This window comes from Chiloscyllium plagiosum, chromosome 6 (genome assembly GCF_004010195.1).
Source record: "Chiloscyllium plagiosum isolate BGI_BamShark_2017 chromosome 6, ASM401019v2, whole genome shotgun sequence".
Lineage (NCBI taxonomy): Eukaryota > Metazoa > Chordata > Chondrichthyes > Orectolobiformes > Hemiscylliidae > Chiloscyllium > Chiloscyllium plagiosum.
The window spans coordinates 103175424-103192673 of NC_057715.1; the positions used below are offsets into that span (position 1 = coordinate 103175424).

At 40.1% G+C, this 17250-nt stretch overlaps 1 protein-coding gene across 6 annotated transcripts in view; it reads right to left on the reverse strand.

Moving 5' to 3' along the window:
• Positions 1-17250, reverse strand: part of herc2 (HECT and RLD domain containing E3 ubiquitin protein ligase 2) — a 213929-nt gene that overhangs the window by 78142 nt on the left and 118537 nt on the right. For all 6 annotated transcript variants that reach the window (XM_043692293.1, XM_043692294.1, XM_043692296.1 and 3 more), the window contains 8 exons: positions 15964-16107; positions 11763-11905; positions 8170-8437; positions 6916-7085; positions 6719-6817; positions 4064-4232; positions 3821-3946; positions 2892-3000 (listed from right to left, as the gene is read on the reverse strand). In XM_043692293.1, coding sequence (XP_043548228.1) covers positions 2892-3000; positions 3821-3946; positions 4064-4232; positions 6719-6817; positions 6916-7085; positions 8170-8437; positions 11763-11905; positions 15964-16107 — 1228 coding nt within the window. The remainder of the gene's footprint in view (positions 1-2891; positions 3001-3820; positions 3947-4063; positions 4233-6718; positions 6818-6915; positions 7086-8169; positions 8438-11762; positions 11906-15963; positions 16108-17250) is intronic.

A 17250-nucleotide genomic window follows, 5' to 3' on the forward strand; every position in this document is an offset into this window, starting at 1 on the left:
TCTCCTCACCACAACTGCTCTCCCACGTTTTTTTTTTAAATAGTCAGTAAATTTGGACAATTACATGCTGGCCCTCCCCCAAGTCATGAACACAGATAGTAAATGATTAAGGCTCTAGGACTGATCTTGGTGACACTCTACCAATTATGTCTTTATAAAATGAAAAGGATCCATTAATCCTGAATCTCATCTTCTGTGTGCTATCCAATCCTCAACCCATGCTAACACAATACCCTCAACACCATGAATTCCTAGTCTATGCAATAACTTTTTATCTGGCACTTCATAAAATGCCTTCTGGAAATCAAAACACACTACATCTGCTAGTTCCTTTTTATCAACTCTGCTTCTTACACCCTCAAAGAACTCAAGCAAACTGATCAAACACGATGACCCTTTCAAAAGGCCATGTTAACTCTTTCTGATTGGGTGTTTCTAAAATTACTTGCTACTTCTTTCTCTACAAGCTATCCCAACATTTTCCCGATGACAAATATTAGGTTAACTGACCTATAGCTCATTGTTTTCAGTCTTCCCCACTTTTTGAAATAGGGCATCATATTGAGAGAGGAATGGTGATAACAGTCTTGAAGGGGAAAAATAGTGACCAGAATGAGAGAAAGTGACATCACCCAACATTTAACTATCACTAGAGGGCACAGGTTTAAGGTGAAAGGAGAAAGATTTAAAAGAGACCTGAGGGGCAACTTTTTCACACAGAGGGTGGTGCATGTATGAAATGACCTGCCGGGGTAGTGGTAGAGGTGGGTACAATTACAACAGTTAAAAGACAGCTGGATAGGTACATAAATAGGAAAGGTTTAGAGGGATAACAGCCAAACAAAGGACTAGTTTAATTTGGGAAACTTGGTCAACTACAGTGAATCAAAGGTAGATGTTTTAAGGAGTTAACTACAAATCATGCAGCAGAGTAGACAAAAACTTGGTTGATAGGAAACTGACTGGTCAGAATCTAGACACAAAACATTAGTGATCTGTTAGTTTAGGCAAATGTTATTGGCTGAGACTTAGTTTGGAGCTGGGTAGATATTGCAAGGTGTCTGTCTCCTTTGAAGCAAGACCTGAACAATAACCAGATTTGGGCTTCTTAATCTTAATTACTTATGGGATATGGGTGTCGTGGGCTGGGCCAGCATTTATTGCCCATCCCCAGATGCCCTTGAAAAGGTGGTGGTGATTTGCTTTGAGTGCTACAGTCCATGTGTTGCAGGTGGAACCTCAATGCTGTTAGGGAGTAAATTCCAGGATTTTGATCCAACTCCACTGAAGGAACAGCAATATACTTCAAGGTCAGGGTTTTGACTGGTTTGGATGGGAACTTGCACGTGGTTCCATTCCCATGTTCCATGCCCTTGTTTTTCCAGATCAAAATGGTTGTGGTTTTAGAAGGTGCTTTCTAAGGGCCTTTGGTGAATTTCTGCAGCACACCTTGCAGATGGTACACAGCATTGCTATTGAGTGTTGATGATGGAGGAAGTGGACATTTGCGGATGTGGTGCCAATCATGCTGGTTGCTTTGTCCTGGTTGATGTCAAGCTTCAAGTGTTATTGGAACTGCACCCAATAAAGGCAAGTGGGGAGTATTCCATCACACTTCTCACTTGAACCTTGTGGCTGGTGTTCAGGCTTTGAGGAGTCAGGTGGTGAGTTACTTGTTGCAGGAGTATCAGCCTCTGAGCTCTTGTAGCCACTGTATTTATGTAGTGAATCCAGTTGAGTTTCTGATCAATGATAACCCCCAAGATGTTGATAGTGATATGCTATCAAGGAGAAGTGACTGGATTGTCTCTTTTTGAAATGGTCATTGCCTGGAGTTTGTGTAGTGCGAATGTTACTTGCCATTTCTCAGCCCAAGCCTGGATATTGCTGCATTCAAATACAGATTGCTTTAGTATCTGAGGAGTCGTGAATGTTGCTGAACAATTTGCAATCAGCAGCAAACTTATCTACATCTGACCTTATGACAGAAGGAAGGCCATTGATGAAGTAGCTAAAGACGATTGGGACTCAGACATTACCCTGATGACCTTCTGCAGATATGTTCTGAAGCTGAGATGACTGATCTGCAACAACCACAACCATCTTCCTTTGCATCAGATATAACTCCAACCAGTTCCACCCCTGCGCCCCCCCCCCCCCCAATTCCAAATGATTCCAGTTTTACTAGGGCTTCTCGAAGCCACACTCGGTCAAATGCCACCTTCACGTCAAGAACAGTCTCACTTACCACCCTACTGGAATTCAGCTTTTTTGATCATGTTTGAACCAAGACTGCAATGAAGTCATGAGTTCAGTGGCCCTGGTAGAACTCTAACTGGGCATCAGTGAGTAGTTGACTGCTGGTTGGTCTTGAGCACATATCAAGTGACACTTATTATAACTGTGTTGTAATTAGACCAAGAGGTGTCAGCCTGAATTGTTTGACTTAGTAAACAAATACATGACTGAATAAAAATTGGTTTGAGTACCAAAGACCAAATTTTTTTCTATAAATGATAACAATCAAGCTTGAGGTAGCCTTGGCCTGAATTGATATGGCATTACTGAAATATAACAGTGAATGAATCAACCTTGCATTCATATAACAATCTCTTCTAAATCATTCTTTCCTTCTGCTTCGGCACACCATACTTCAATACAACTTTAATTTAAAGATAAAATAAATTAAAAATATTCTATTTTCACCAAATTCAATGCACAAATTGTTAGCTGTCCTTCTTTTAAGACGGCTGAAGTAATAAAAAGGAGTGTGATTACTGCACACTAGTATTCTTACAAAAAGAAATATAACTATTTCATTATTTCATGGTACAAATAGAAAAGAACATGTTTAAAAGTGCCTATTTGGTTAAGTATGTATAAGTTCTTACGTCACTCCTGGATGAATGCTGGGTACCAACTCCATTTCAGACAACAAGCCAGTCCAGTGAGACTGTTGCGGAAAATCAACAATAACATCTTTCCCATTGGCACTGAATGCTGCAAGAAAAAAAATGCCACCACACGTTGAAATCTTAAAGAGTTGCCAAACAGTGACACTCGGCCTTCAAAAACAGACTTAGATCACATATTCATTTCTTCTTGCTGGTTGATACAAGAGACAACAGTGACAAGTTGTACACAATAACTAGCTCATTACCTCCACTAAAATAGCAAGATGTTATACAGCCAGACCTTTTCTCCCAACGTTATATACAGCAAGCTTACAGCTTAAAAATGTGTGAAAGGAGGGATGGATACAAAAAATAAGAAATTCACTGGACTAAGAATCAATGAACCAATGTACTATGTCAGTCCAATCCTAACATTCATTCACTAATTAAAATAGCATACTCTACAGTAAAACTGGTGCATACAACTAGAGGATAGAGCTTCTTGCTTCTAAATCACAAGTGAGCTGTACCATTGAAAAGAATTAGAATAAATGAAAAATTCCACAATAAACAATTTGACTAGATAATCTACACAAGTTGGACCTTCTAACCTTCCTGTATCATTTTTTTGTAAACCAGTCAGGTAGAAAGAACTCAATCCTCAAGCAACCTAAGAAGGAATGACCTTTAAAAGTGAGATTTGCAGTTTATAGTTCAATAGGATAAAATTCTCAAGAAACATTTGAAACAAGACTGATTTACTCATCTACTGGCTGTTAGAAATATAAGTAACAGTAATAGAGAGGAACCTCGATGATCCGGTATTTAATTATCTGAATATCGGATTATCTGGCAAGATCGCATGGTCCCGATGCTTGGCTAAACTATGTTACCGGCAGGAGAGAATACAGGCAGGACTTGGTTACCTTTGACAACTCCCACACTCCTGTGAGTAACTGAACCCCACTTGTACTTTGGTGTGGTAACCGAAGCTTTAACCCGCACTTTATCAGCGATCTTTATGTGGGAAGTAGAATTCTGTGGTGGGAAACCTAGCACAAAAGCAAAAGCAATTAAAGTTAAATAGATCCAGAGTCACACTTCAAAAGATTGCAGAGCCATAACTACAACTAATATTAATGTTTCTGACTGATAAATTATGCACCTACCCAACAGCTCAACGTGGATGTATCTGACCCAGTAAGTGCCACCTTTTTGCTGCCAGTCACACTGCACATTTAAATCATGCAATCCATCTCGATCCAACTTGATTACTTTTCCCATATCTCCTTCACAAACCTCTTCATATGTTCTGCAGCATCGGACCATCATTCCCACCTGCATGATACAAGAGAGTTCAGTAAGTATAGGCATATCTTACGGAAATAAACATTAAGAATTTCATTCCATAAAACATTTAAACTGCACATGTAGTAACATCTGCTTAGAAATACCATACTGACCAAGAAACCAGAATAACTAATGAGGTATGCACATGTTATTAAATAATACGCCAGCACTTAGCAGAGATAAAACAATCATTTAATCAATAAAAGGCAGCTTGAAACAAACATGGCACCATCACACCAAGGCATAAAAAATGTCAAGTAAAGGAGAGATACTGGAGCCATAAAACCTGAAACATGCAAATAAAAATATTGCAAAGATCTTTGGCAGAAGAATACCATTGGACACCAGCAGCAAACAAAAATTGTCAAAAGCAGTGAAATTTGTGCTAATCGAAAGACAAAGAAATTAACATATCATTTTACTGATAAATCTTTAACAATGAATTATTTTAAGATTAAAAAGAATAAGAGTTAAAATAAACCTTCATATAGCTATAATATCACAAGCAAATTGACTAGATATACAGCATCAGATAAAAGTGGGCAGAACCTACGGAAATGGTTGGTACCCAATTTTGCTAAACAGAAGGATTAGAACAAAATAAAAATGACCCTTTGAATGCAATTCTGATAAATATTGGGAACCGTTAGATAATACTTGGGCAAAAGATATTGTGAGCAACACAAGAAGCACTCACGGAGGCATTTAAGTTGAGACTTTAATGTTAAGTACCAATGGCTATTCTATTCTTAAATATTCCTATATAGTCACAAATAAAATCCAACTGGGTTCTATTAGCTTTGATATTGCATCTTTGTATAGATTTTTGGCTTAGCTTTTACATATCCACTTAAAATGTATTTGCTTAATTTCTAATAAAATTGCAAACATAATAAGTAGTCAAATTTAAAAGATTTTATTACAATTAAAATAAACCTTGACATTTTAATATGCTCAAGTGGGCAAGCATATATTCTGGAGAGAAATCTTAAAACACTTAAGATGTGGGCAATTTTTGCATAGCTAAAGCTTATTAAAATTTAACAAGCTGCTTAGAAGGCAATATAATTCTCACACAGCCTCTTCACCATAAGGAGCTATGTTACTCCTTGCGAGCACTTGTGTGGCTTTAAAGTCAGAGTCATAGAGATGTACAGCATGGAAACAGACCCTTTGGTCCAACCCATCCATGCCAACCAGATATCCCAACCCAATCCAGTCCCATCTACAGCACCCTGCCCATATCGCTCCAAACCCTTCCTATTCATATATCCATCCAAATGCCTCTTAAACATTGCAATTGTACCAGCCTCCACCACTTCCTCTGGCAGCTCATTCCATACACATATCACCTTCTGTGTGAAAAAGTTGCCCCGTAGGTCTCTTTTATATCTTTCCCACTCTAAACCTATGCCCTCTAGTTCTGGACTCCCCGATTCCAGGGAAAAGACTTTGCTTATTTACCCTATCCATGCCCATCATAATTCTGTAAACCTCTATAAGGTCACCCCTCAGCCTCCGACACTCCAGAGAAAACAGCCTGTGCAGCCTCTCCCTATAGCTCAAATCCTCCAATTCTGGCAACATCCTTGTAATCTTTTCTGAACCCTTTCAAGTTTCACAACATCGTTCCGATAGGAAGGAATCCAGAATTGCACACAATATTCTAACAGTAGCCTGACCAATGTCATGTACAGCCGCAACATGACCTCCCAACTCCTGTACTCAGTAAAGGAAATAAGGAAAGTATACCAAACGCCTTCATCACTATCCTATCTATCTGCGACTCCACTTTCAAGGAGCTATGATCCTGCACTCCAAGGTCTCTTTGTTCAGCAACACTCCCTAGGACCTTACCATTAAGTGTATAAGTCCTGCTAAAATTTGCTTTCCCAAAATGCAGCACCTCGCATTTATCGGAATTAAACTCCATCTGCCATTTCTCAGCCCATTGGCCCATCTGGTCCAGATCCTGTTGTAATCGGAGGTAACCCTCTTCGCTGTCCACTACACCTCCGATTTTGGTGTCATCTGCAAACTTACTAACTGTATCTCTAATGCTCACATCCAAATCATTTATGTAAGTGACAAAAAGTAGAGGACCCAGCACTGATCCTTGTGGCACTCCACTGGTCACAAGTCTCCAGTCTGAAAAACAACCTTCCACCACCACCCTCTGTCTTCTACCTTTGAGCCAGTTGTGTCCAAATGGCGAGTTCTCCCTGTATTCCGTGAGATCTAACCTTGCTAATCAGTCTCCCATGGGGAACCTTGTCAAACGCCTTACTGAAGTCCATATAGATCACATCTACCACTCTGCCCTCATCAATTCTCTTTGTTACTTCCTCATAAAACTCAATCAAATTTGTGAGACATGATTGAACTCAATGCAAGTTATCTCAGAAATATTCCTGATCTAAATTTGCTCTAATTGAGAGAGTTAAAAGCTACACATCACCTCAAATGATCCATACCTGAATATTCTCCCTTACATATACAGCATAATCATCATTACTCAGGAAATCTGCACGTTTCTTATAGGTTTGGCTTTCAGTCACCACAGCAGCCCAAGGCTACAAAATCAAGAACAGTGTGTTATTATAACCTGAGTCAGAACATAAATGATTACAATGTTATTAAAATCTGCGAAGTACATGCTGTTAAAAAGTACATTAGGTAGAGTTGCTTGAGGGCCAATCACAGCATAAGCTGCTTCAGTCTCTTCAACTTCTTCCAGAATCTCTTCATCTGAGTACTCTGATAAAGTGCTGTCTGCATCAGAAAGTTCTGCGATCTGGACATCAGGGTGATCCAGCAGCCAACCAACTAATGCTTCCACACCTTTGAAACAAAATTTTAAACAAAAATAGAGAGTAAACTTACTTGTGTAACTGGATTAGACATGCATTGTGTATTCATTTCCATTTGACGTGGAACATAAGAATTAGGAATCAACCTTTCAGCTTTGTCTAATTCTACCCACACACGGAGGTTGCTGTTTCTTCCATGCAAACCAAATCAACTTTAAATAAAAATAAGGAAATCTGCCAAATCTGTCTGAGATGTGCAAAAGGTCACCACAGTATTCAAAGGATACAACACTAAAAACAGAACACGACTGTGATGACATGATGGCAAGTCTCCAAGTGATGCCAGTGTTACGCACGTCCTTCTTAAAAGGATTTTATGCAAAACCCAATTCAGAAAAAATATAAACAACTGATTTTAACAAAGTCCCCCGGATTTTCAAATGCACATCAGCATACCCGTCTCAAATGTAGCATTTTTAACTTCTCTCTTCAAAACAAAAAAATTTGCATGATTTCTTGCCATGTGGAATTAATCTAAATGAAGTAGCATATGCTTTTAGCAAAGACATCACTGCTTGAAGTTGGACAAATAATCAGGTGTTGTGGGGTGCTGCATATGCATCAACATTCTATTTCACCTGACTGCTGGAAGTGGATTTAATGTTTTATTCCTTACACAATAGCTTTTATTCTACGAATTATTTAAAAACTCAAGGAAACGAGGCATTGAGAACTTCTAGCCCATCCATTTCTACATGGAGGGTGAAAAGGGCAAAGACAATGTTTAACCTTATTTTTCCGCTAACTTAACACTATTTGTTTTAAAGGTTTGTATGCGAGTGGCCAAGAGTCATCATGAGTGGTCATGAGTTAGACTACCAATGGAAGCTTCTGAAATAGCCAGTGATGTATTTTAAAGTTGTACATGGTCTATAAACGAATTAGTTACCTCATTAACAACTATATCCTAAATTATGTGCAGTCCTCTTACAATTTTCAAACAGCCCTTTCCTTATTTAGCTCTTACATTTACAACAAAATTCACCAGAACGCAAAAAGATGTGAAAGTAATTTATCTTGTTAGAATGGGCTTATTCATATTATTCTTTTTTTACCTGGCAACCCTGTAGCATTTCCAGAGCCTCCTGTAAGCGACTTTAGTGCAAATTCAATATTTTTCCGCCCAAAGCCCATTTCCATTAGTTGAGCTACAATGGGTAAAGGTGGAGGGGGAGAAGGCTTGCGCTTCTTGTGTTTTACTGGACGTACAGGCTGCACTGTAACAGGCGTCGTTGCCTCACTTGAGCTGCTGTCATCAAACACTGGTGTAGATGGGTGAGTAGACTCCACTGCCAAGAACTGACAAACAGCAAGGGCTGCCGCCTAACAAGATAAAAGCACAAAGACTGAAATGCTTAACAAAGGCTACATTAAGTAAATGATACATGAAACTATATCCTCAATCCTTCACTGTCGTTGGATCAAAATTCTGTAACTCCCTTCCGAATAGCTTCATGAACACACTTGTATCAGACAGACTGCAATTGTTTAAAAAAGCAGTTCACTACCACCTTCTCAAAGGAGGAGAATCAGGATAGGAAACAAATGCTGGTGTTGCATTTAAACAAAGCATGGCAGCTATCATTTATCATGTAACTGGTTTATTCCCCAGGGTAATAAAGGACAGGGAAATGTCGACCAGCATCTCCTTGCCAGTCAATCAGCATTGTCTTCGCAACCAGTAGAAATGTTTAGTTCCCTTTCCTTGATCATTCTTCAAAACTGCCGTGATGACAGCAAAACAAAGCATTTGACAAAAGGTGCTTCTTTTCTGCAATACTCAATTCTCTCGGGCCTCCACTGGAGTTAAACAGAACATTACGTGGAAAAGCTCAGCTGGTCTGGCAGCATCTGTGGAGAGAAATCAGAGTTAACATTTTCAGTCAAGTGACCGTTCATCAGAACTGGAGTTCTGCTCTCTTTCCATGGATGCTGTCTGACCCAGATGGAGTTTAATTCAGATAAATGCGAGGTGCTGCATTTTGGGAAAGCAAATCTTAACAGAATTTATAGACTTAATGGTAAGGTCCTGGGGAGTGTTGCTGAACAAACAGACCTTGGAGTGCAGGTTCATAGCTCCTTGAAAGTGGAGTCGCAGGTAGATAGGATAGTGAAGAAAGCGTTTGGTATGCTTTCCTTTATTGGTCAGAGTATTGAGTACAGGAGTTGGGAGGTCATGTTGCGGCTGTACAGGACATTGGTTAGGCAACTGTTAGAATATTGCGTGCAATTCTGGTCTCCTTCCTATCGGAAAGATGTTGTGAAACTTGAAAGGGTTCAGAAAAGATTTACAAGGATGTTATCAGGGTTGGAGGATCTGAGCTACAGGGAGAGGCTGAAGAGACTAGGGCTGTTTTCCCTGGAGCGTCGGAGACTGAGGGGTGACCTTATAGAAGTTTACAAAATTATGAGGGCATGGATAGGATAAATAGACAAAGTCTGTCGCTTGGGGTCAGGGAGTCCAGAACTAGAGGGCATAGGTTTAGGGGGAGAGGGGAAACATATAACAGAGATCTAAGGGGCAACCTTTTCACGTAGAGGGTGGTATGTGCATGGAATGAGCTGCCAGAGGAAGTGGTGGAGGCTGGTACAATTGCAACATTTAAGAGGCATTTGGATGGGTATATGAATAGGAAGGGTTTGGAGGGATATGGGCCGGGTGCTGGCAGGTGGGACTAGATTAGGTTGGGATATCTGGTCGGCATGGACGTGTTGGACCGAAGGGTCTGTTTCCGTGCTGTACATCTCTATGACTCTATGACTATGTTCTTTTTCACCCATTCATTTCTCTCATGTCCTTTTCTTTGTATTTGAACAGTTGCTATCCTGCTGTTCACATCTCATCTAGACTCATCATTAATTTCTTATTCCATTGTCCCATTTACCACTTCTTTCAGTCCCAAATCACGGAATCTTTTGTCATTTAATCACTCCTGTCGTCTACTTTAACAATGATCATCCCTTTTGCTCTTCTTCCCAGCATCCACACCTTGCCACCTTCTCTTGTTAGGAATGTGAAGTTTTAAACTCTAAATTCTGATGAAAGGATACAATTCTGAAACATTATGCTGAGTCTTACCAAAAATTGATTCAATGTCAATTTGAAGTGCTCATAGAGACTCTCTCTCTACAAGCCTCAGCAAGCTTTCCCACACTATCTTCCCAAACTTGCCTCGTTACCTGTGCACCACCCCATCATGCCCTAGGAATACGCCCTGCCCAGAGATGCTGGTGACTGATGGAGGATTAAGTGGCGACAATGTGGTGCTTGCATCCATACCCTAAAATAATGTGTTACAGTTAACTACATTTCTCCCATCTTGTTTGCATTTATTGGTCCTACTTACACCTAATGTGGATGCAAGTCACATTCTTCAGAGCTCAGTTGACAGCACAATCCCTCTGATTCTTGATTCAAGTCCGATTCTAGGGCTGGGAAGAATCAAGGCTGGCATTCCTGAACAGTCATCTTTCAGAAAAGACATTAAATCAAATCCCTCTCTGCCTCTGCTTGGGTAGATGTAAAAGATCTCATGGTACTATTTCAAAGAAGAACTACAGGAGCTTTCTCAAGTCTTAGCCAATACTCTTCAATGAACATCACAAAATCTGATTAATTGATGATCACCACCTTGCAGTTTGTCGGAGTAACATACTGGTAGCCAAATTTCTACGTTACAACACTGCCTATCAGTCAAAAGGTACTTCATTGGCGGAGAGAATTTTGAGATGTACAGTAGTCATGAGAAGTGGAATACGCATGCCAATCTTTTATTCTTTTCAAAATACTAGAAGTTCTCTGCGTAAAATGCTCTCTGCAGCTTGGCAACCATTAACCAATTAACGCCAGCAGAGGAAACTTAGTATAAAGAAACATGGGGAACAGGAAAAACTACTAGATCCAAACAGGACAATACTCTTCATGGATCAAGCTTGACTTTCCAGAACATGGTAAAATCTTTTCACTTACTTTAATCTTGGCTTGTGCTACCTACCTGCTTTGGTATTGCTCAGAAAGTACAAATAAATTTGTTTCCCAAGATTGAAGGCTTGATGATAACTTCACATTCTGCCAGCAAAAAGTTGACAGTGGTTCCAAAATGTGGAACAATAGGTATCAGAAACTAATTACATACAGGCATTAACCAAGCTGGAGAGAGGTCTCAATGTACTTTCCCAAGATTCTTTCATTGAACACTCTCATTTATCACAAATAATCGGAATGAGGAGCAGCCAACCACAAACAGGCACAGTGTTGTAACATTTCAACTGAGAGACAGCATGACATGTTACCAATTGATATGCAATGCGTATCACCTCTCAGCAAAGACATTTTCCTTCTGCTGACTTGAACTTTCTTTACTCAGCTCTTGAATTTTTAAGATGGAATCTACATTTACAGCATTTGTCGCATTCGAGCAGCACAATACAGTTGACGTTCCAAGCCTGGGTTAGGAGTTTGGGTTTGCTTCACATGCTTTAAAAGCAGGAGAAACTCATTTCACATCAAGCATGTAGTTCAGCAGTGCCCCCAGCTCAGTTACACAATGATACCAGCTTGAATTTTAAATCAGCTCCCTAGCACTCAAGACATGAAAACAAATTCAGATTTTTTTTTGTTTGTTTGTAAAAGTTTTACAAATCAAACCTCAAGCTCATGTCTGTCAAATACAGCTTTCACTGGTGATGGCTGGGTAGCTGCACTCAACAATTGCTGAAGTAAGATCAAGGGGGGTTGCGGTCCCTCAGGTGAAAAGTCAGCAGCGTCTGGAGAGGAAACTGTAGCATCCTCTGAAAAGAAGAAATAAACAGTAAATTACAAATAAATACTAATAAGAATGTAAAGTCTCAGAAAACACACATAATAAAGTCCACTGTTGCTTGTTTAGGTTGGATTCTAGGAAGCCAGCTGCTTTAACTGTGCTTCTGTCACTTAACCATTCAAATACATAGTTGTTTACCTCAACAACATGATCCTGTAAGATATAAGGGAGCAGGATTTAATATTGTGAATGTCAGAACCTGGTTTACAGACTCCAGGATCCTGGCATCGGACTTAGAAAAAAAGCACTGGTATTATCTATTGTGTTGGAAAATTATGAGTGGGAGTGCAGCCAGAGGCCAGCTGCACAACACAGGAGCAGACAGAGAGGGAGAGCAATGGTAGAAGGAGATTCATTAGGGGAAGTACAGACGGGAGTACAGTCTGTGGCTGCACACTTCACCCAGGCCAAGGTCAAAGAGATCCCTGAACAGCCGCATGGCATTCTGAAGGGGAAGATGTAAGTCAGATTGCGGTTCACAGTGGTGCTCATGACATTAGGAGGAAGGGCGTTGAGATTGAGGAAAAACAAAAACAAGAATTTAAGAATCGAGGTAGCAAATTAAAAAGATTATAATCGCTGGATTACTCCCTGTGCCACCTGCTAGCGAGTATAGGAATACACAGATAGAAAAGATGGATCTGTGACTTAAGAGTTGGAGGAGAGAAGACTTAAGTTTCCTGAATGAGTAGATTCATTTCGAGGGAAGATGGGACCTTCTACAAGTCAGTCAGGTTGCACCTGAATCAGAATAGGATTAACATTCTTGAAGTGAGGTATGCTAGTGCTGTTGATGGGCATTTAAATTAGTTTGGCTGGGGGAAATAGAATGAGACATGGAGGCACATAATTACGTAAGAATCACCAGGTCAGTCTAGAAGGCAGTACAAACATAGTCAAGTCATAAAGTCACATGGCAAGCCTGGGTGGCAATTATTTTAATGCAAGAAACTTTGCAAGAAAGACAGATGAGTCCAGGGTGTTAATTAACACATGGGGATGTGATATCATTGCAATCATGGAGAACGGTTCAGGGAAGAAAAGGACTGAGACCTCAATATTCATGGAAGGTGGAAAAGGAGATGGTGTCACAATTTTGACTGGAGTCAATTACTGCAATAAGGAGGGATTAAATCTTGAAAGATTTCTCAAATGAGGACATATGTGGAGAAATTTAAAAAAAGGGGGGGCAAGCATATTACTGGAGCCATGCTACAGACCCCCCACAAAGAATCAGAGAGGTAACAAGATAGATATATATCTGACAGCCATCAGAGACATGTAAAAATAATAGTCACATAGTAAGGGATTTCAGTTTCCCCAATATTAACCAGGAACAGACAAACAAGCTAGAGGGAGTGGAATTCTTAAAATGTGTCCAGGCAAGGTTTTTAAGTCAGCACATAGAAAGTCCTAAAATAACAGATGGTCTCAAGGAGTATAGAAAAAAGATAGTGAGAGCAAAGAGAGGACATGAAAAAACACTGGTATGGGCTTTTGACAAAGTCTTGCATGGCAGACTGGTTAAGATGACAAGACTCCTGTGGCCCAGAAAATTTGGCAAATTAGATCCAAAATTGGGTTAGTGGCAGGAAGCAGAGAGTAATGTGTAAAGGATGCTTTTATGACAGGATGCCTGTGCCCAGTGGTAAACCTCAAAGTTTTGTGTTCAGTTCCTTGTTGTTTTAAGTGTATATTAAATGATCTAAACAAAACTATAGGAAGTATGATCGGTAAGTTCACAGATAACACAAAACTGGTGGTATGGTAAAGAGCAAGGAGGGAAGCTCCAGACAACAGGACGATATAGACTGGCTGAACAGTGGCAAAGGGAATTTAATCCTGAAAAGCGAGAGGTGATATAGTTTTGGAGGACTAACAAGGCGAGAGAGTACAAATTGAATGGTGGAAACCTAGGACGTAGAGAGGATCAAAGGTACTTTGGTCGGCATACACATAGATCTTTGAAGGCAGCAGGACAGGTGCGTAATCTGGTTAAGACGGCATATGGGATATTGACCTTTATGAGTCAGGGCAGTCAATAAAAGACTAAGGAAGTTACGATGGATCTATGTACATCGTTAGTTAGGCTATAGCTGGAGTACTGTCTAGTCATCATGCTTTAGGAAGGATGTCACATTGCACTAGAGAGGGTGCAGAAGAGATTCACCAGGATGTTGTCTGAGCGATTCAGCTATAAAGATAGACAAGATTGGCTAGAATTGTTTTCCTTAGAGCAGAGATGGTGAGGAAGGATCTGATTGAGGCATACAAAGTTCTGGTGAGCACAGGCAAGGTAGAAAGATAGAGAGGACACAGATTGAGAGAAACTTTTTCCCATTGTCAAGGAGTCAATAACCAGGGGCACAGCTATGAGGAAGTATAAAAGAGATTTAAAGGAACCTTTTTTGACCCAGAGGATTATGGATTTTCCAGAGAGCAGACATCTGGAATTCACTGTCTGAAAAGGGTGGCAAAGGTAGCAACACTCAAGACATTTAGATTTTAGATGAGCATTGGAAATGCCATACCATACCATACCATACAAGTACTAGAAAATGGGATTAGAATAAATTTGATGACTGGCATAAACAGAATGGGTCAAAGGTTGTCTTTCCATGTTGTACAAACTCTTGATTGTAAAAATGTGCCAGTGCTGAAATAACAACTAGATCATATGCAATATGTCACAAATTTCAAGAATGTCTTGGCATTTACAAATTTTTGAGAACTCCCATTTTGAGCAAAGACATATTCTCACCTATATGATGCTGATTATAGTGCTGGGGTTCACTGACTTACGGTCCAACTTACAAACACTCATACTTATGAATGAGATGCCTTAGTACTATTAGTTTTAATGATCTAACATGTAAATGTTTGCTCATACTTACAATCACGTATTTTACACTGCACTTTCCTGTATTCTAAGCTGTGTACAAATTAACTTATGAACATACTCAAGAATGGAAACCATTTGTAACACAGGGACTGCCGATACAAAAAACCAAAATTTCAAGAATTAGGTTAAAAGATTTTTGTAACAATAAAACTCAAACACTACCTTTTGTTTTGAATGTACATTTAGAAAGCAATTGAAATTGGCTAACTGCAAGTGATTATATATAAATAGTCAGTCATTCCATTATTGATACTCTGTAACGATAGTGTGTGCTACCTACAATATGCACTCAACAAATTCAAAGATCCTTTGCACCAGCCAAACCCATTACCACTGCCACCTAGCAGGACAAGGACAGCAAATACTTTGGACCACCTCCTGTAAGTTCCCCTCCAAGCCACTCACTGCCCCGACTTGGAAATATATCACCGCACCTTTATGTCAACATCCCAGAATTCCCTCCCTACAATATTGTGGAACTACCTACAGCACATGGATTGCAGTGGTTCAAGATGGCAGTTCACCAGCATCTTTCTTTGCTGTTTCTCCCATGAGATAAGTCATAACTCATCAGGCGTCATGAATATGACACAAACTCAAAGGACAAGCTGGTATTTTCTTTCCTCTAATTGGTTTCATTGTGTTGAATTGGGGTGAAATCACAAATTTTATGCAATTAGAGTAAAGGTATCCACCAATTAGGAATAGGAGAAAAGGGAAAGGAAATGAGTCTGCATTTATATAGCACTTTTCACATTTGTGAAGCATCCAAATGTCCTTCACAAACTATTAAAGTCCTGAAGCCTGGTCACTATTTTAGATCATATCAATTGAAAGATTAATATTTAACAAACTCCAGAAAAACTTTCCAAGTTTTTTTTAATGCGAAAGAACCTTTCACATTTATCATTGCACCATCTCATCCAAAAGACATCTTTCTCAGGGCATCATTGAAAGTAAGTTGTGTGATCAAGCCTCTGCAGCTGGGCTAGTGCACACAACCACATGGGTGAGCTATTATAGGGAGCCAGTTCCACTATGTGAAAGACTGGATTTCATTGGAGTTTTCACATTCACCTGAACAGTTAGACAAAATGTATAAAAGGTGTTTTGCTGAATTATACCTGTGGAAAGTGGCCCGGTTTCAAATACAGCTGGTTGTGAAAGAATCTGTCTCAATTTATCCTGGTGCGTGAGCAAGGCTCGTGCTGCCTTCAGTATGTACAATCTCAGCTGCTGACATCTTAACAAATATAAATCCACTTGATCTAAATGGAGGAAGGGAGGAAAACATATTTAAATTAAACACAGAATACAGTTTCACCACAAAAACAGCCAATCTTGGAGTAACAGAATTACAATTTGAAAAATGAAAGAACGCAAATTTTATTGAAAAACAGCACATCCAAAACATTATGGAAGCTACAAAAATTTCTAACATGAGATAAGAAGTTATATCTACATGATGCACAAGCATTTAAAATATCACCCATTCAAGTCTTGTGTAGTACAGAGAGCAATTCTAAAATTATTCAATCTTCAACATTGTGAGAAGAGAACATTCAAGTCAAAAGTGCAAGAAGATGGTGTTGTTTGGTTAATTCAGTAGAGTTTTAGGAGTAATTATAACAAAAACTATGCAAAATCTCATTTTAATGCACTGTACACTTTAATTGCTGATTCAGAAATCACAACTGCTTAAAGAACAACCAAAATTAAACTACTGAGCAACATTAATGCATTTACTCCACTTGTTTATTGTCAAGAATCTTGTGTGTAGTTTTACTAACCAAGCTCTGGATACAGGTGGGGGGACGGGGGGGACGGGACAGTCTAGCTGGGGTAAGCTGCAGTGACCGGGTCTGTGGCGTGAGGTCTGGCTCTGAGACTCAGAAGGGAAAGAGGGAGAGGAGGAGAGCGCTAGTTATAGGAGACTCTCTAGTTAGAGGGACAGACAGGCGGTTCTGTGGGCATGGGCGAGACTCTCGGATGGTTTGTTGCCTCCCGGGTGCCAGGGTCCGAGACGTCACGGACCGTGTCTTCAGAATCCTTAAGGGGGAGGGTGTGCAACCAGAAGTCGTGGTGCACGTTGGCACCAACGACATAGGTAGGAAGAGAGGTGGGGAGGTCATTCAAGAGCTCAGGGAGTTAGGCTGGAAGCTAAAAGCTAGGACAGACAGAATCGTCATCTCTGGGTTGTTGCCGGTGCCACGTGAAAGTGAGGCAAGGAATAGGGAGAGAGTGCAGTTGAACACGTAGCTGCAAGGATGGTGTAGGAGGGAGGGCTTCAGGTATTTGGACAATTGGACTGCATTCTGGCGAAGGTGGGACCTGTACAAGCAGGACGGGTTGCACCTGAACCAGAAGGGCACCAATATCCTGGGAGGTAGGTTTGCTAGCACTCTTCGGGG